General features: G+C 44.3%; 1 protein-coding gene across 1 annotated transcript in view; it reads right to left on the bottom strand.

Moving 5' to 3' along the window:
• Positions 1-20,912, bottom strand: part of EXOC4 (exocyst complex component 4) — a 417,088-nt gene that overhangs the window by 281,063 nt on the left and 115,113 nt on the right. The window contains exon 9 of the mRNA XM_065672818.1: positions 17,910-17,998. Within this exon, the coding sequence (XP_065528890.1) occupies positions 17,910-17,998 (89 nt within the window). The remainder of the gene's footprint in view (positions 1-17,909; positions 17,999-20,912) is intronic.

Here is a 20,912-nt window from a genome sequence, read left to right as displayed (position 1 = left end):
CAGCACCCTCACAGGGAAGAGCTTCTGCCTAAGAGCTCATCTCAGTCTCCCCTCGGGCAGGTTAAAGCCATTCCCCTTGGCCTGGCCCTACAGGCCCTTGTCCCAAGCCCCTCTCCAGGTTTCCTGGAGCCCCTTTAGGCACTGGAGCTGCTCTAACGTCTCCCCTTCAGGAGCCTTCTCTCCTTCAGGCTGAACAAGCCCAGCTCTTTCAGCCTGGCTCCACATGAAAGGCTTTATGCTCATCATAGTTTCTCTATATTCATTATAGTTTCACTTGGGTCCTATCCAGCTGTGGCCCAAGCTCTCTTAGAAGTTATCAGTCACTCCTGATCCAGTCTTCAATCAGTAACCCAAACCCAATAGATCTACATCCACTTTTAGTATTTCTTTGACATCGATAATAAATAACTGCATAGAAAATGAACAGCACTAATAAATTACCGAGTGAAATGTCTGTATCAATACTCAGTGAATGAAGAAATTACAAGCAGCATCTGCAAGCACTATTCCTTTACATTACTGATAGCTGCAACCACAGAGATGCTGCTCTTTGGAACATCCAGAAATGCATCTTGCTCATGACACAAGTGAGGAAATGAAGTAAAGCAGAGTCTAGTGATGTGTGGTAATTTAAAAACAGTTAAAATGAAGAGACATCTTCAAAGGAGGTTAACATTAATGTCCAGAGGATATGGCTGCTTTCTGACACGCTGTGTCTCCATGTTATATGACTGATGGTATTTGAAACGCAAAAACTAGTTTCAATATCAAGTTCTACACGGAGAAATATTTATGCAAAACTTGGCAAAGCTTTAACAGTCTTATTCCTTGGTAAACTCTGATTTCTATTGATGTTGCCTACAAACACAGTTGTACCATCACTGGTTTTGTCACTTAACCATGCTAAACTGGTTTAACTCAGAGGAAATGAGACTATTTCTATTCCTTCTGAACACCAACACAACCCCCATTAACTCCCAATCTGTTTTACCTGGGCAAATGTGTCAAAAGCCATGGTGCCATGCAGGTATCACTGACAGCCTAAGCAGAAAGCAAAGGGCTTGTTTCCCAGCAGCACCAAGCTGACAAATGTTAACAAGTGCTGCTTGTACAAAGTCATCCTAGAAGTCACAGCATAGCTTCAGTCTCTAGGGCAGAGCCTAAAGCTGAATAGAGAAGGTGCCAGCAACTAACTGAAGGTTCAAGCAGGATCAACACAGCATCATTCTCCTACTCACAGGGTGCAGACGACTGGACGTTAACCAGCTGGTATTTTACTAAGGAAGCAGTATAGAGAGGGCTAATACCTATGAGGCTACAAAGAACCCTCTTAGTTGACTTTATATTCTGTTCCTTCAAAATACTGCTCATCAGAAGAAAAAAAGGAAACTAAAGCTTAGTAACAAGTACAATCAGCAAGGCCATACTGGAAAACAGTTTAGAAGTCAAGCACAGCAATTTTCTCTAGGTAAATGAGATTAAATCCCTGCTGTGCTCTCCATGGGAACACCAGCAACTGGACAGTGAGTGCACCATATATGGCTATTTTCCAATTAAAATAAAATCCATGTTTCTAAGAAGAAAGGGGGGAAAAGTGATGTTAAAGCACTTCCAGCCTTTGGTTTTTCTGCATAAGCACAATCAGAAAGCATTAAGTGGGTTAAACACATTAGATAACTGTAATAATCTGCACTCAGAGTGCAGAGTAATGGAGTCTTGCATCAAGGCTTGGAATTAACCTGCTTAATTTCACTGGTATTACATCCACCACATCCATCCCCTTGTTCTGCTTTGTAACTGCATCATTAACTTCCTACATAGACAATCCAACCTATCACTCCAACTTGCCACTTCTTCATCAAAATGTATTATAATTTGCTTATCCACTGCCATTTGCATCAATTTCCTATTAAAAGGGAGAGAAAGAGGTTTCAATCTTCTTTCCCCACATTTAATTCAATTGTATGCCATTACTTAGTTTCAATGACACTTCTCGGTGCATAAGACTTGGTTTATGCTTGGTTGAGACTAATTCAGAAGCTCCAACACTCAGTAAGGGAAATACACCTGGAAAACGAAAAGCCAAAGTGTTTTCTGTACTGTGAATAGGGTATCTGTAGTTGCACCCGCAACAGCAACTGATTTCCTACAATCTGAGAATAGGCAGGTTCATCAGACAACACGTAAAACCGACAGCTCTTTGCTCAGAACATTCCCAATGTAACCTACCAGAACAGTGAAAAAGATGAAATCAGGTGGGACTAATGTGGATCTCATTTATTCAAGTGGGTAAGGAGGGAAATTCACACATACATTCCATCTGTGACTTAGCCCTGGCAGTGTTCAAGGCCAGGTCACGGGCAACATGGTCTAGTGTGACGTATTCCTCTCCATAGCAGAAGGTTGGAACTGGATGATCTTAAGGTCCTTTCCAACTCAAACCATTCCATGATTCTATGATTTCCTGGATCTATTTAAACTTAGAGTCAACAGTCAGCAATAAAATAAACCCCAACGCAATGAGCAGAGTTTTTTACCTAAAGCTGACCCTGTTTAGCCCTTCATGTTACTAAACCAGCTGAGGAGGTCTTCTACTAGAGGAAATTCCATCAAGATCACACCCAGGACGTATATGTATGATGTCACACGAATCTAAACATGGGCTCCTCAATACTTCTTCAGCTGGGAAGAACAAGACCAAGCTGGCACTCCAAAAGATGATCATTCAATAGTCAGACCAAGTCTACTGATGTCACTAATTGCCTTGGTATGATGCTACCTAAGGCCATTATGAGCAGCCACAGACAATCAACAACTCTCTGTATTATCAGGTACTAACCACTATATGTCTTGGATGTTCAGAACACTTAAAATTATTTTTTAACATAGGCTCATAAAATCCCAGAGTGGTTTGTGCTGAAGGGACCTTAAAACTCCTCCAGTTCCAACCCCCTGCCATAGGCAGGGACACCTTCTACTAGAGCAGCTTGCTCCAAGCCCCTGTGTCCAACCTGGCCTTGAACACTGCCAGGGATGGGGCAGCCACAGCTTCTCTGGGCACCCTGTGCCAGTGCCTTATTATGCTGAGAAAACTGTGCTTTTGAAACTCGATAACACCAACTTTCCTGTGCAGGGACTCTACTTTTCCAAAGGAGTAAAAGCGGTAGCAGAGGACAACACATCTCAGAGACCTGTCAATCCTCCGCCTACTTTTTGAAGCATCTTTTCAATGGGAACAGGGCATCTGCTCTTCTAGCTCCCAGACAAGGGATGCTGTATTTTTTCCTGCCTCAGGCAGATGTATCTCTGCATTTCAGATCTCTATCCCTACTCAACAGGAGAAAATAGAGTTATTCTCCCCTGTTTTTCTTTGCACTTGTAGCACCTGAAATAGAATAAGCGCCTTTTGTCATACAAAAGCAAAGGCCAAGCTACAGTGGGTGACTCTTTGTTAAAATTCCCAAATTGGATCTTCTAGTTACAAAAATAAAGCCTTTAGCTACAGAAATGATTCTTACCTGCAGGATACCAAATGAAACTAAGGTGCACAGATGGCACAGAACCATTTACACACAGCCCAGTAGCTCAGGTTGCCCCTGAACTCCACGTGCCAGTGCAAACACAAAGCCCCTCGGTCTGAAGCTGAATAGTTCAGACACACAAATGTACGAACCAGTTATTTCTGGATGAAAAATGAAGGGTCTGAAAAAGCATCAAGTAACTGATGATTATTAATAAGAAAGAATATAAAGCATTTAGCTGTAGCGCAAACCATGATAAGCCCTGAAGGAATGATATAAACTTTTATTAATGAAATGAGCTCCTAAAACAACAAGAAGGAAAAAAACCTATAAATATTTTCAGTCAAAACCACCTCTGGCTTTTATCTTTAATACACTGTTCTATATTCCAAACAGGCTGCAGAAGAATATACTGATAGTAAGGGACTATATCATTACAGACACAATATAACAGTGGAGATAAGTGCTCAGTCTGGTGTGGTTAATGTAACAATGCCAAACCGGTCTATAGAAATGAAAAGTTATAGCCTGACATCTGGGTGTGTGAGAGCAATGCAACTGGGTACTGAGACACAGCACACTTCTTTATCTCACCTTTGAATAAACATTTGCTTTCCTTTAGTTATCAAGTAGCTGACAAAGTAAGGAAAGGCCGTTTGTTGAGGTTTCAAATTCCACCCCCCACCCCCCCCCCCCATACATGAAATACCCAACACAACACTGAACTCATCAATTAGGGATAACAGACATGTATTAACACCATCAGAATCATCAGATAGCTACAAGGAAACCTATCTTGCAAGACATCATCTCCTCTCCATATACACACGCTCCAGCTATTACCACTAATTGACTCATAAGTGCTTCTCTTCCAGGGAACTAATTAGAAAGCAAAAGGTTGCATGAAATACATTGGTATCCGGGTTCTGAGGTGAAGGGTGCAGTTAGAAACATCCAGTGGTTGATTCAAGTCAGAGAGGGGAACGATGATGCTGCAAGGGCTGGAGCAGCTCTGCTCTGGAGCCAGGCTGAGAGAGCTGGGCTGGGGCAGCCTGGAGAAGAGAAGGCTCCTGAAGGGGAGACCTGAGAGCAGCTCCAGTGCCTAAAGGGGCTGCAGGAAAGCTGGAGAGGGGCTTGGGACAAGGGCCTGTAGGGACAGGCCAAGGGGAATGGCTTTAACCTGCCCGAGGGGAGACTGAGATGAGCTCTTAGGCAGAAGCTCTTCCCTGTGAGGGTGCTGAGGCGCTGGCACAGGGTGCCCAGAGAAGCTGCGGCTGCCCCATCCCTGGCAGTGCTCAAGGCCAGGTTGGACACTGGGGCTTGGAGCAAGCTGCTCTAGTGGAAGGGGTCCCTGCCCGTGGCAGGGGTTGGGACTGGATGAGCTTTAAGGTCCCTTCAACTCAAACCACTCTGTGATTCTATTTTAACAGTGTCCATTTTACAAATGATAGTTTTACCCAAATACGTCCCTATTTTAGGATTCTGCAATGTCACTGAGAAACTGCCTGGTCCTCTCAGGCTGAAACAGTGAACACACAGAACAAAGAGGGACATGTCCAGATGAAGTGGCGTTTGATTGCTTTTTTCCATAGTAATTATCCTTAAAATGTAATAACACCCTTCTGGGTATGAGCACCACAAAAAACTATTTCACATCCTGACTTCTGAACTCTCTCGAGATTTCGCCTGCTTCCGGTGCAAATACCCTCTAGGCAACTCCAGATAGATAAATTCTCACATTTCCATAGTAGCTATAAAGGCATAAGCAATTATTTCCCACGGCTGGCAGCTGACCCCAAGCATCATGTTGTCACATCAGCACACACTGGCCGCATACCTCCTCCTTAACCTGGGGTCAGGCCAAATTGGCATCCTACCTTGCTGAAGAAAAAGCCATGAGTGCACCGTAAACCAGTTATTACTGGGGTTATAGCTTTCCCACATAATATCAACATATTTCCCATTATGAAAGAAATACATAGAGTGGAGGGAAGAGGCCATTTGACATCACTTCTATATTCATTAAGCAGACAAAGAAAGTGCTGTTTGTTACAGTTCACACAATCCTAGATGCCACTGAGGTACAGTGAATACAGCGGTTCTGCATTGGACATCATCCAATAACTACTGGTGACAGTTAAGTCCAAGACAACCACATGATGAGTGCAATTAAAACTCCCAAAGAGGAGCACAGATGCACTCTAAGCCCCCAATCACTTAGAGGATTTTTGATATTATGTAAAAGAAGGCAGTTATTGAGCATCAAGTCTTTGCTATTATACTATTAAGTAATTACAATGAAATATGAAAACACTGATGACATCTTCAGTGAGTGTTTGCTGTGCCCAATATTTAGAGGGAAAAAAATCAGCCTGTTTTTCTTCAGCAAATGTGGAACAACCTTAATGCAGAAATGTTAGATGGAGAAAATCTGGTTTCGACAACTTCTCCAGCTTTGTGGTGACTCCACGGCTCAAAAGACTGGCAACGGAAGTGTGGAAATTTGGGGTATCTATATACAGAACACAGAAGTTAAACTCAGACCCCAGTGTGCACATGTATGTGAGGAATCATCCCTGCGATGCCCCATCCCTGACAGTGTTCAAGGCCAGGTTGGACACAGGGGCTTGGAGCAAGCTGCTCTAGTGGAAGGTGTCCCTGCCCGTGGCAGGGGTTGGAACTGGAGGAGCTTTAAGGTCCCTTCCAAACCAAACCAGTCTGGGATTCTAACTTGTCCATTCAGTCATTTTTCCATTAATGCATCTGAGTTTGGACCTGCCAGGCCAGTTAAATTAAACTAAGCACCAGAACACGCGCTCCTATTGAAGATGCATTCAGCATACACACCATGTCCTTCTACAACTTCTTCATCTGACGGACCTTCTAATAGAATTTAAGAAACAAGGCTCGTGTCCTATACTCCAGAAATGTCACTACCTCACCTCTCTAGTCTACTGAAAGAACATGGCATAAGAAGGAGATAGAAAACAGAATGTCTCTGCTCCAAAAGCAATGACCATCATTTACATTTGGTGCACTGGACAGGTCCTTAAGATGATACTGGCCTTGATCTGATGAGCTGCTATGAAAAAAGACCAAACAACAAGAAGTGAAATGAGAAGGGTACAAGAGGCCAGATCTTGAGACATTCGACAGCAGAACGGGGACATTTCTACATGTGTTATAGGTGCCAGGTCTCTGCACTGTAAAATGTACACACAACAGTGAACCTGCTATCCCAAACCATTCATTGTGACCCACATAGGCAGCCACGCACTCCTAAATGGAGACCTCATAGCAGCCTTCCAGTATCTGAAGGGGGGCTATAGGGATGCTAGGGAGGGACTCTTCGTCAGGGACTGTAGTGACAGGACAAGGGGTAACGGGTTAAAACTGAAACAGGGGAAGTTTAGATTGGATCTAAGGAGGAAATTCTTTCCTGTTAGGGTGGTGAGGCACTGGAATGGGTTGCCCAGGGAGGTTGTGAGTGCTCCATCCCTGGCGGTGTTCAAGGCCAGGTTGGACAAAGCCTTGGGTGGGATGGTTTAGTGTGAGGTGTCCCTGCCCATGGCAAGGGGGTTGGAACTGGATGATCTTGAGGTCCTTTCCAACCCTAGCTATTCTATGATTCTATGATTCTAAGCTCCAAAATCAACAACCAAAAGCCAGGAGATTTGAGATTTAAATGCCCCCTGACAGAAGGCTTTATAGTGTTTCTCATGGGCATTCTCTTTCTCCATCTCCAGCCTACATAAAAATACTCTTTTCCCTACCTGTCTATTGGATGCAAAACTGCCTTCTCTGCTACCCTCCTCCCCTGGAAATATCTGTATTTCTGTCTTCTGATAATAAAGTATTCTAATATCAGCCATGATATATTAAGAAAAGACTTCAACAACAATTTATGCACTTAGCCCAAAGAGCCCTTCAGAAACTGTTAGCCTTTGTATCTCCAGAACTCTAAATCACATCTCTTTATTGATTAAAGTTACATCTTCATTCTACAGAAGAGAATCACCTGCTCAGCACACATTTATCTCTCTGGCAAAGGCAGGGTATAATGGATGGATGAAAGCTGAGGCCATTTATTTCGCAATCATTTCTGAGATATCATACACAAACAGATCTACAGCACAGCAACAGCACACCTTCAATTCCTATGTCAGACAATATCACAGCTAGCAAAATCAGATGCATTTTAATCCTTTAATTAGGTAAGAATTACTTTCTTCTCAACAGTTCTTCCTTATTAGGAAAAACTAAAGATGTCTACAAATCCTCCAACTGTTATTCAAACTTTAAGCCACAGAAGTCTTTCAAGCATCTGGCGTGTTTCATGCTCCGTGGCAATTCTGTTAGCTTCAAATTGAATGATTTATTACCATAGAACCCAAGCCTCTGATGAGATTATACTGCCAATTTGTGCCTTCTTTGTGAAGAGAGTTCTCCTCCAACCCAGGCTTCGGACTGAACGTGGTGAATCTCAGTTAAAGGGTGACCTTTACGAGACAAGGGAAATGTTAATTCCTGCTCACCTCAATGGCTTTAACCCGACTTGAAAGCAGGGCTTGTGAATGCTGCCCACTACTCTGTCACTGTAAAGTTGCATTTCAACATTATCAAGATGAAAAACTCTCCAGTGTAAAACAAAAAATGTATATATCCATCCATCAAAGCCAAAGGAGAAAATCCAAATGGTAATACAGCTGTCTCTGGAGCATTTCTTATGCTACTTGAGAAACAAGGGATTCGCATTTTTAAGGGACTTCAAATACAGATTAGAGGCATTAGAATGACAGGGCCAGAGATTAAACACGTCTTTACCCACTGAACAGGTACAAGACAAGGCAAGAGTAACAGCTACTGCCTCCACACTCACCCTTAAGGTATGTGTTGTCATTTGCCATACCCTGTGATAACTGCCTGCTTTCTGGAGATGTCACAGCTTAAAGGGCATAAAATCTGCAGAGGAAGCAGTTCAGGCTCCACAGAGAATTCTCATCTCATTTTTTTATAATTACCATTAGCTACTCTATCAGACAGAATAAATAAAAGAAATATTTCAGCAATGTATTTAAGGTCTTGCTAATTCAGTTGGTGAAAACAAAGCCATTACAGACAAGTAAGCAGGAATTCAACCCACATAAAAAATGGATCTGGATCAACTTCAGTATAAAAAAGACAAATGTCAGCAAGATTTGATCATGAAACATAAGCACCAAGAGCATCTTAGAATCATAGAATAGTTAGGGTTGGAAAGGACCTTAAGATCATCCAGTTCCAACCCCCCTGCCATGGGCAGGGACAACTCACACTAGACCATGTCACCCAAGGCTCTGTCCAGCCTGACCTTGAACACCGCCAGGGATGCAGCATTCACAGCTTCCCTGGGCAACCGATTCCAGTGCCTCACCACCCTAACAGGAAAGAATTTCCTCCTTATATCCAATCTAAACTTCCCGTTTAAGTTTTAACCCATTACCCCTTGTCCTGTCACTACAGTCCCTAATGAAAAGTCCCTCCCCATCATCCTTACAGCCCCGCATCAGACACTGGAATTCAGATCTTAGGCCTCCACAGTGTTTAACAGGCCAGATTAAAACAACATATGTATAGGAAGCATCATAGCAATTAATCATTCTAGAAAATATATATACTGTATAAATCTCTTTCAAGAATTAGGTATCCTCTTGAAAGATACATCTTCCCAGCTAATTGTATTCAGCTAATTCATATTCCCGCTGGATAGTTTTAGTCTTCATTTTGCAGCCTAACTCTACGGTGTTCCTTAGCAATTACCAAACCCCAATTCAAATGGCTGTAATTTATTCTCATTACCAGGAATGGAAGGTAAATGTAGGAATCTAAATGTGGGGTACAAAAGGCACATTGGAATGCCCTGCTAGCAAACAAAAACCCAACACAGGAACAACAAACTCGTTCCTTAGAGTCAAGGAAATAGCTTTGCAGTAAATAACTTCGGAAAGACAGAGCTTGGAAATAGGATTTTGGCTTCAAATGATTAGAGCTGGAGAGGAGACAACAGCAGCACCATCCACTTAACCTACAAACTCTATTCCACTCTTTCAGCTTGCTGCAACACACTTCCACCAGTGGAGCGATGAATATTCCTCAAAGCGGAGCAGGTAGTCAGAAACCAGACCTGCTCATCCCAAACTGAGAGAATCCTGATCCTAAACAGCAAGACAGAAGGGTTTTAAATAAATGGTTTACTACTGAACTTTACACAAAAGCACCAATTCCAGGAGAGTGTGAAGCTCTCATACAGGGAGAAAGGAAAAGCATATTATTTCAGATCACAGGAAGAAGAGTACCTGTTCAACTGTATCATAGTTATTTTCTTGCTAGCTGTACTGATGAAATGTTTCCACTGTCCTTCAGAAAAGCAAAGACTGATTTATCTGCTCCAGCCTGGGACACATATTACACACTCATACAGCACGGTCTGCTGCCTGGCTGAGACTAGCCAGAAAGCTTTGGCTTGGATGATAGAAGGGAAAAGGGAGAGAAGATGCTCTGCAGTTCAGATAAGTGACATTACAGGAAGATGCTTCCTTTTACTCACCTCTGAATACAGATTATTTAATGTTCACTTTGGTTAAGTTACAATCAATTCAAAATCAAACATATTAAAACACAAAGATTGAATTTAATGGATATTAGGACTTGAGCAGCTCAGTGAAGCCCAGACTGGTTTGGGTTGGAAGGGACCTTAAAATTCATCTAGTTCCAACACCCTGTTACGGGCAGGGACAACTTCCACTGGAGCAGCTTGCTCCAAGCCCCATCCAGCCTGGCCTTGAACACTGCCAGGGATGGGGCAGCCACAGCAAGCTGAGATGGCTCAGAACCTCCAAAAGCCAAGTCCTCCTGAAAAAGAACAACCTCCAAGAATTGATACAAACCAGGATATTACAGCTCAGAGCCATAAACATTACCGGCCTATTCTGCTTAATCTGCATAATACAAGATAATTCCACAACATCTTTGTAAATTCACCACAAAGCCCTCAAAATCTTTAGTAATCCAAAACTTAAGCTGGGAAGAAGCTGTAAATAAGCACCCTGAAAATCAATGACTGATTTCCAAACCAGGCACTGGAACACAGCGAGTCCCAGGAAAATCGAGTCTCTCTGCCCAAAACTGCAACACCATCACTATTGCTGGGAGCAATAGTAATAACACTGAAGCATCCATCTGGGGGGGGTGGGGGGTGGATTTTACAAAATGAGGATTTTTTCAGGCTGTTGTCTGTTCCTCCTATCAGTAGGGGAGCAACACTTAGGTCTAGTGCGAGAGTTGTGAAGAATAACCCAAGGTAACCCAAGCTGATGACAGAACCCATAACTGATTCCATCACCTTTGATTTTCAGTCTTTATTTGAGAAGCTTTTCTACTGATGTAACATCACAATGCCTTGATATTTTAGATTTCATATTAAAAACAGGACCTTGTAGCATCTAACGAGCTGTACAGTAGCTTACTAGAGGTCCTTAGGCTCTGAATGGAAAAGAACAATGTATGGGTCCAAAGACTAAAGCAAGAGGAGCTTAAAGTCAAGACGGAGGATGTGTTTAGAAGCCCTAAACAGGGATCTAAACCCAAATAGTGAAACACCGTCATGGCTGAAGCTTGGAGTGCATTGCCAAGTTGCATCCGGGAGTAAAGCACAACCAAGATGTGCTGCCAGGCTTGTATAAGTTCCAACCTATGAAGATAAAGGTGAAAGCTAGGAATGAGCTTCCTTAATCATGTGACTGCTGCTGAAAAGGATGCAATAGCTGCAGACACTGCCAGGTAAGAAACAGGACCAAGGATGTGGCTATTGTGGCTAATGTGGGTGCTGACAACCATTAACTTCACCAGCTTTGCTTTCATGAACAATTTTGCTCAAAAATAAGTAGTAATAAAAAGAATTAGATGGTAATTGTACAAAGCAGACTGGTGCCCCATCTCCAGCAGTGTTTAAGGCCAGGCTGGACACAGGGGCTTGGAGCAAGCTGCTCTACTGGAAGATGTCCCTGCCTGTGGCAGGGGTTGGAACTGGAAGAGCTTTAAGGTCCCTTCCAACACAAGCCTTCCTCTGACTCTGACTGCTGGTTTCCCCCTCTCTTGCAGTAGATATTAACTGACACTCTCTGAACTTGCTGCAGTCAGCAAATATTGACCAGCCACCAAATTGTGCTGCTGTAGCCTGCTCAAGGTCCCTGACACAAGCCAAAGGAGAGATTTCACAGCCCAAATTTGACTTTCAACACCTTGTATCTGCCCTAGAAGTGAGAAGAATTAAGTGGGAGATATAAACCCCTCTTCAAACCCTCTAGAAACGACAGAGATGCCCTGCTTCTTTTCCACAGATCCCAGTAGCCAAGGTCAGCCTTTAATAAGCTTTAACACATGTACTCAACATTAGATGAAAAGAAATTACTCAGAAAACACACTGGCCACATACTCACTTAAAGGAACTGAGATGAAGTGCTCTGTTTATTACAGTGATTGCATTGCCTCCTTCCCCTGGATGGAAGTATTTTGATTGCAGGATCCTCAAAGAATCACAGAACGGTTTGTGTTTGAAAGGACCTTAAGATCACCTCATGGGCACCTTCCACTAGACCATGAATCTCAAACACATGGATTGGAAAAGGTCGACTAACCCCACGAAAGCAAAGCAAACCTGTTGCTATAAATCAGATGCAAAACGTGTTCTCCCTAACACCAGGATGAGGGAATCTGTTGGCACAGTGAGGAGGCACTAACACAGCAAAAGGTCTCTCCCACTTCTATTTTTAGGTATCTCCCTCCCCTTTTTACCTCCCTCTGAATTGCTCGTAGCTTCAATAACAATTGCAGAGGCAAAGAAAATCAAGAAACAAATTCTTTCCTCACACATAATCCCCTTTTCGCTGTCAAGTGCCTGACCCCGGTTTGATAATCTCATTTCCTGCAAATCACAAACGCTAGAAATTTCAGCTTCCCAGAGTGTTAATTGCGGCCCTGCTCCATTGCTAATCAAAAAATGGGCTGTTTTGCATGAAAATGCTGCTCTAATTAATTCTCAGCCATAAAGCACCCCGGTTTTAATAACCCCTCCTTGATTGGATAGCCTTTGAAGAGACGGTGCGGCTAATCCTCTAAAGCAGAGAAAACACACGCAGAGGAAATAATAAGTGGGCTTACAAGGTCTGAACTAGATGATTGCATTAATACTGTCACACCACAAAAAAGAGATTCTCTTCCCCTCTCCTCTCCCTCTCCCAAAGCTCAAAGGCAACTGTGATCCTGTGTAGCATGGGGAGACAAAAGCCACTGCATGACAGGAGGTGCATAACATCCCATCCTTCCCCCTCCTCTGCATAACCAACCTCCTGATTCTTCAAGCAGTTATTCCTCATCCTCATCTAAAGGGTGTTTTCAAGCGGGACTGTACACTTGTCACAACGTCTCCTTTAAGCAGACAAGAATTCGATTGCTTTCCCCCCCCTCCTCATTGCCCCTGACTGACAACATATTATCATACACAGCTCTAAAAGGTGCTGAACCGTGTTTTCATTATCCAAGACGTCAAGACTGGTTCTTGTCATGGGTGAACACAGCTGGCTCCCTCCAGCAGCCCTTTGGTGAATCCAAATGGAACAAGGCACCTACAAATAACTGCATTTTTCCTGGACTTGGCCTTACATTGTGCCCTTGTCATAGCAGATAGCATTCGTCTCCACTGCTAGTTCTTGGCATTGAAATCTTAATTAGCAGAGCTTCTCTTCGATTTCCTTAATTACTTAAAACCTTATGGTGAGAAATAGTCAGGCTTGGACCAAGAACAGATGAGCAGCATAGAATCATAGAATGGTTTGGGTTGGAAGGGGCCTTAAAGCTCATCCAGTTCCAACCCCTGCCACGGGCAGGGACACCTTCCCGTAGAGCAGCTTGCTCTGAGGCCCTGTGTCCAACCTGGCCTTGAACACTGCCAGGGATGGGGCAGCCACAGCTTCTCTGGGCACCCTGTGCCAGCGCCTCAGCACCCTCACAGGGTCACATTGAAACTTGTCAATGAGGACAACCAAGTTATATAAGGAGGAAGAGAACACAAAGTCATCCAGAAACTCCCTTGTAAATCAGAAAACATTTTCAACTAAAAGCCAACATACATATACAGAAAAGTGGTCTTTCTCCTTATTTTTGCTTGAAACCATATTTTCAGACACCATTTACATTCCATTTAAAGAAGAAAGCCCTCAAGCCTCTGCAGACCATCTCCTTCCTCTGATGCCCCAGTGACACCCTCTTACCACGTACAGTCACCCCCTGCAGTCCTTTACCTCCTCCCTCAATGGCAAGAAACCACATTTTCCTTTTATTCCCAAGAAATCACAGGTGAAGGCAGCAGTGGAATGAAATAAGGTGCACACACAGGATTCATTCCACCAGCCAGCAAGAAGGACGGTGAAATATAGCAATGGCTTAGCCTAGTTTCCAGTGAAAATAACAGTTATCTTCTGGCTGTCCCATCCTCACAACAATTGAGCTGGTGAGCCAATTCCTGGCACAAGTGGCAGAGAAATAAAGCTTCAAAGTAATAAATGCTTAGAGGCTTTGTGAAAACAGTGAGCTGCGCAGATTGAAGCAGGATAAATGTGTGTCTCCATGGAAGGAGAACCTGCAGTGAGGATGTGTTGGACCTACCAGCCACGCAGCAACCTGCACCTTTTCTTCCACAGCATGGGGCTGCTTGCTCAGTATGTGCTCCACTTGATCCAGACATGGAACATGCTGCTTTCTCCTTAGGGGGTGGGTCAGGGACATAGGCAGACACCGGGGGCGCCAGGGAGAAAGAAGTGAGGGTGGTGAAGCAGGTTTAGACAAGGGGAGAAGTGTGGCTAATGAAGGAAAGGTGTTATAGGAGAGACACATCTGAGATGAACAAGGCTTCAGTCATTCAGCTGCTCACGGAATAGACTTACTTGGTTATAAAATACACCCACATTATTTAAGATAAGACTATAAAAAGAACATCATATTTGAGAAATGTCAGGAGGGCTCCAACAAGGAAAAAGTAAATTCCCCAGCCAGCACATGGCACTTGGGGAAATAAAGAAAGGAGAACCTTAATGATGGTCATTATTTGTTTTGTCCAGAAAAAAAAACCTCTGACATTGTACTTGTGACAACAACACGGGGAACCACAAGAATGTTAGTCTGGAAGGAGATACTGCAGTTATGTACTTGCTTTCCCCCTTCTTTTTAATGACAACTGTCCAACAACTTCAGTGTCCAGCACCAAGGGAAAAATACATGGCTTCAGTTTTCATCCTCTGATTTCAATGGAATAAGACACAAGAATTCCATCTCTAAATCACTTAAAGCACATCCCCTTCTCACACTGAGGGATAACGTGTGCCTTACGCACCGCACTATTTCAGTCCAAATGAAAGATGTTAATGACAAAGCATCCCTGATCTTCACACATTTTAAGGCTATTTAAATGACATTTCAAAACGTTGGCATGAGCCAAACTTTTATAGGATCTTTCTTGTCCTAATGCATATGTTTTCTTTGAAGATTTCCTCACAAGCCAGCCTCCTCCTGCTGCCACTGAAAAACCATCCCCATGGATAAGGCTGTCAGGAAGAGCAACCGTGTGGCACTGAGAGAAGAGAGAGTGTCACATGTCTGCTTTGCAGTAACCTGATTGAACAATCAAATGGTATTTCTCTTTGAAAGAGGTAAAAAAAGAAGGAAATATCAAAATGCAGATCTTGCTGTGGTTGGGATTTTGGGAAGATTAATAAGCTACCTACAAGGGAACAGCAGCTTGTAATAGAAAGAGAGGAGAGTACATTTTTAACATCAAATTCAAAAGGAAACTTTTCTTGCTGGTTCAACTGCAAAGATTTCTCAGCAAAGTCATCTCATCTATTGTCCCTACTGACTCCCTACTTGGACTTTTTGTCACCTATTGCATCACGTTCAAGCTCTTCCAATTCATCCAGAAAGGACAATATAAGCTTGTCCCTCTCCACACTATTTCCTGTATTTTGTCCTTTACTTCTTTGTCAGCTCACAGGCTTTGTTCTTTCAGCTCTCTTCTGCATCCACCCCTCTTGAAAACGCTCACAATCTCCCATTTGGGATAGATGTTGCCTCAAGATTCCTCTGATATCAACAAGGAGTCAAACTTTCATGGAATCTGTAATGAGTTCTGAACCCAGGAAGCTATTCTGAGCCCAAGGAGCTATTTTAAAAACAGCCCCTCCGTTCAGTCTAACGGCAACAGTAACCACAAAACCCACCTAAAAGAAGAAAGAGACCTGGAGTCAATGCTGTTCTCTACTGTGTTTTTAAAGCAACATGGACAACTGGTCAGGTCAGGGTGTGGAGGCAACTGGGAACAACCGAAAGCAACAGGACTCATCCCAAAGAGACCTGAAATTTTTGAGGCAAGTGTAGCAGGCTCTCAAGTGGTCCCATCACTGCTCCAAACTTACTTCTCTCAACAGCTTCAAAATTCTTGGCTTTGAATCCCTATTTATCACATAAAGTTTGTAACAAAGAGCTATTAGCTATGGAGAAGTACTTAAATCCTACTGCCCACAGGTATAATCACAGAATCACAGAGTGGTTTGGGTTGGAAGGGACCTTAAAGCTCATCCAGTTCCAACCCCTGCCACCGGCAGGGACCCCTTCCACTGGAGCAGCTTGCTCCAAGCCCCTGTGTCCAACCTGGCCTTGAGCACTGCCAGGGATGGGGCAGCCACAGCTTCTCTGGGCACCCTGTGCCAGCGCCTCAGCACCCTCACAGGGAAGAGCTTCTGCCTAAGAGCTCATCTCAGTCTCCCCTCTGGCAGGTTAAAGCCATTCCCCTTGGCCTGGCCCTACAGGCCCTTGTCCCAAGCCCCTCTCCAGCTTTCCTGGAGCCCCTTTAGGCACTGGAGCTGCTCTCAGGTCTCCCCTTCAGGAGCCTTCTCTTCTCCAGGCTGACCCAGTCCAGCCCTCTCAGCCTGGCTTCAGAGAAGAGGTACATGAGAGTGCTGGTTCAATACAACTTCTTAGAGTTCACAGTATCCTACTGAACTGAGTAATTTCTTTCAGTTAATCCTGGGCACAAGAGCATACAAATGCCTTTGAAGGTGAAAACCTGAGTCTTGAAAGGTAAAGAGCTGTGAGCCCAACACCTTCCAAGTGTGTGTAAATGGTGACACCATCATTGAAAAGACAGGTATCTCGCTTTGTTTTATTCCTATATGCCGACAGATCATTGTGTGGGCACCCGTCAGCTTCAGTACATCTTAATCTCAGTTTCTTCCTTCACAGCCCACCCGGAAGTATCTGAATTTTCACCACAGAGTGAATCATTATATCCTTAATCATCACTAAGATCATCCTTTTAGAATCACTTAAATTAAGCAATCTGTCCACAAGAACACTGCCCATCCCTCAAGACTTCTTTTCCTGCTCCTGTGCATTCAACTTCTCACTGAGGACAATGAAGTTATAAAAGGAAGAAGAGAATACAAAGTCATCCAAAAACTCCCTTGCAAATCACAAAACATCTTCAACTAAAGCCAACTGAAAATTACCATGGGTAAGATTTCAAAGAGAAATTCTACCCTTGTCCATCACTGCAATGTTTAAAGAATATATATTATTTTCTTGTTATGATCAGCCCAGTAGAAACCAGAATCGACAATACAGAAGTCCTGCTATACATTATTATGACAGCCTGCAGATCTTCCCTTGATATTGCTCCCCAAACCAAGACTATAGTGAATTAGACCATTCAGGAAGAAAACATGCAATGATGCCATGCTTGGAGGAGAGGACGTCTCTGCGTGTACACAGCACTTGCCACAAGCCATATAAACCAGCAATTTCAAGAGTCCACCTCTTGAAACTCACCATTTTCAAACACTCCGCAACTGTTCAAGTGTTGCACAAAAGACAAAGAACTGGTTCTCTTTAGCCCATACAACAGAAACCTGCAACTTCAAATATGAGATAACCAAGCTCCCAAACTAATCCAGGGCAAGCATCACATTCAGCATCTGATACAACGAAATAAACTGCAGATAAAGAATCAAACATTAGCTTCAAGTACCCACAAGGAGTGCTCATGGTGAGACTGGCTGCATTTCACCCCGTTTTATGATTATCTTTTAAGACCTCAACCCCACCGGAAAATGCTGAGGGGATAAAGAGAAACCCTGCAGTTTCACAACATAGTAAGAATAAATAAAGCTTAAAAACTAGAGAGATTTAAACAACCTGTGTGGCAAAGTAGGGAGGTAATAAAACCCTGACATAGTGCGGACAGGATATTCCAGCTCCTGCAAAAGAGAATTATACACAGTAGCACAGTATCTATTGGCCTACCTTGAAGTTCTCCACTTCTGCTGTAGAGCTCCCTTCTCTGCTCACGCAAATAGGCACTCATGCTGATAGCATGGGAGGAGGACTCAAACCTGGAATGAAAGAAAAGAATAAAGCCAGTCAGTTTGCCATCCATGGAAGCACCCTTATAAGCACCAGGTACCTCTAAACATAAGGACTTCCTGAGATGTTGGAGCAGAATTGTGAAGGCAGAGAAAAGCATGGTTTTTCTATAAAACCCATCACCAACACATCCCATTCTGCCACCTCTGATGAACCCAGATCTCCAGCAGCCACCAGTGACAAGACACAGCACAGAGATGCTCTTCAAGTGGGAGCACCCAGGCATTGAAATAGAAATGGCACCAAAACCTGGTAAAATCCAAGCCAAAGCCATAGGCTAACACCAGCTAGAATGTTAAGTGACCTATACGTAAAAATTAAGAGCTAACACTGTCCTGTGAAACAGGGAGCAATAAATAATCAAATATTTATTTGATGGCTCTAATACTCCACAAGGACCAATCTGAGAGGCAGACACAAATATCTTCCAACTGTGGTAGCTCCATACTCATTGATAATAAAACACCACAGACTGGGCACTGAACTGGCACCACAAGGCCTCAAGATGCCTTTTGGGCTCACTGTGCCCTGAGCTGGGTGTCCCTGTGCTCACAAGTGTCCCATGGCCAAGGGCGTCGTGCCCGACCTGCCTGAGCTCAGGGCTGGGGACACTCAGCATGGCCAAGGGCTGCTGCCTCAGGTAGGGTCTGCCCAGCAAACACCAGCCCTTTGTGTGCCGGGGCTGGGGGCTGGGCAGCGCTGCCACTGGTGCTGGGGACAAGGGAGAAGGGGCAGGTGGTGGGGACAAAGCATCCTCAGATGGCCAAAGCGGACACAAGACTTAGAGGGAAAACATCTTTCATGAATATCAAACTCTTCAAGAGGTCTTCAAGGCCTCGAGATGTTGATACTGTGCTGTAACACCCATCACACCCTCCCCAGCCCTTCTACCAAGGAAGAGCTGCCCAGAGGGAACCTGGAAACACAAGCATCCCATCAGAGAAAAGGGACAAGCATTTCAAAGGTTTCTTATGAAATAGTGTTAAGGTTATTACTACTAATGAGACTTTTCTGCTTTAATTGCAACTGTGAGTGTTAATATTATTGCAAGTGAACTAATAACAGTCTATCAAAATACAACATGTAAGACTTTAATTAAAGGAAAAGGGAATTCTTGGCTCTCCGTTTCTGATGTGCTCCCTTCCGCCCCTAGTGAGAGATGCTAAGCATGTTACCACCACGGCTTCAAGGTCTTCTCCAGGCACTAAGCCTACATGCATCAGGTCAAGGCAAACTACAGCAACAAACCTCTGTCTCTTTGAGACAGCAACTCAAGATTATTCCTAAACCCTCCACTGGCTTTTGCTGAAGGATCTCATCAGATTCACTGCTTTCCCACAGACATCCAGTTTCTACTTGGCTACCTTTTGGAAGAAAATCATGGAACCTTAGATTTCCAGACTGGTTTGGGTTGGAAGGAACCTTAAATCTCATCCAGTTCCAGCCTCCTGCCATGGGCAGGGACACCTTCCACTGGAGCAGCTTGCTCCAAGCCCCTGTGTCCAACCTGGCCTTGAACACTGCCAAGGATGGGGCAGCCACAGCTTCTCTGGGCACCCTGTGCCAGCGCCTCAGCACCCTCACAGGGAAGAGCTTCTGCCCAGGAGCTCATCTCAGTCTCCCCTCGGGCAGGTTAAAGCCATTCCCCTTGGCCTGTCCCTACAGGCCCTTGTCCAAAGCCCTTCTCCAGCTTTCCTGGAGCCCCTTTAGGCACTGGAGCTGCTCTCAGGTCTCCCCTTCAGGAGCCTTCTCTTCTCCAGGCTGCCCCAGCCCAGCTCTCTCAGCCTGGCTCCAGAGCAGAGCTGCTCCAGCCCTTACAGCATCTCCGTGGCCTCCTCTGGCCTCTGTCCAACAGCTCCACGTCCCTCTTGTGCTGCTGCCCCAGAGCTGGATCAGGGCTGCAGGGGGGTCTCCCCAGAGCACAGCAGAGGGGCAGGATCCCCTCCCTGAGCTGCTGCTCACACTCTGGGGGTGCAGCCCAGCACACGGGGGGGTTCTGGGCTCAGGTGCACACTGAAGCTGGATCATGGGGAGCTTCTCATCAAGCAACACACCCAAGTCCTTCTCCTCAGGGCAAAATTACTTTATAACACTGGCTTACAGCAAGCTATCACAGGACACTGCACAACCACCTGCATCCATCCATGAGTAAAACACAAGGTGGAGCCCTGCCCTAAGAGACTTGTGCAGTGAGGAATTAACACAGATATTCTGATGACAAGTGGAAGGCTCCTCTGGTTTGGACAAAGCTAATGGAAAGGTAAGAAAAACCCTGGCGTGAAAAGCACTGAAGATGGGAGAGGAGACAAGAATAACACTCCATCAAACACATACGTCCCTCAGTGGACTGAGAAATTCCATTTCAACAGAGATTTCCATAGATATAGTGACAGCTGACAGAAGAGAGATAACCAAATAAGAGATGCCAATAGATGCCGCTGTCACTGCGGTGACAGTAATGACACGGTGACAAGACCATGAGTGGTAGGAGACGTGCTGCTCCTGTGAGGTTATGCACCTTAGCTGTAAACAATTATACCCACCTTCATTCTCAGCTGACAAACTCAGAGAGAGCCTTAAACTGCTACAGGTGAAACAGCATCCTTATTCCTCAAACTTAAACTGGTCCATGGGCACCCAAGAAGAGACACAGTAAGAAAAGGTGATCAGCCCTGTTTTGCTCCAATAGACATCTGGAAGTCAGAGTAAATTCTAAGAGTGGAATTCTCAACCCAAACAGCCATAGGAGTGCTGAAAAAAGATGGTAAGGGGGAATAACAATGAGTTGACAAGGGCAGGAGGCATCTCTGATACTTTCCAGGTAACAGTTAACCTTCTAATAACAGATCACATAGACTGTAAAAGGAGAAGACAGTGCAGAAG

This window comes from Lathamus discolor, chromosome 1 (assembly GCF_037157495.1).
Source record: "Lathamus discolor isolate bLatDis1 chromosome 1, bLatDis1.hap1, whole genome shotgun sequence".
Classification (NCBI taxonomy): Eukaryota; Metazoa; Chordata; class Aves; order Psittaciformes; family Psittacidae; genus Lathamus; species Lathamus discolor.
This window is presented reverse-complemented; position numbering and strand designations above follow the sequence as displayed.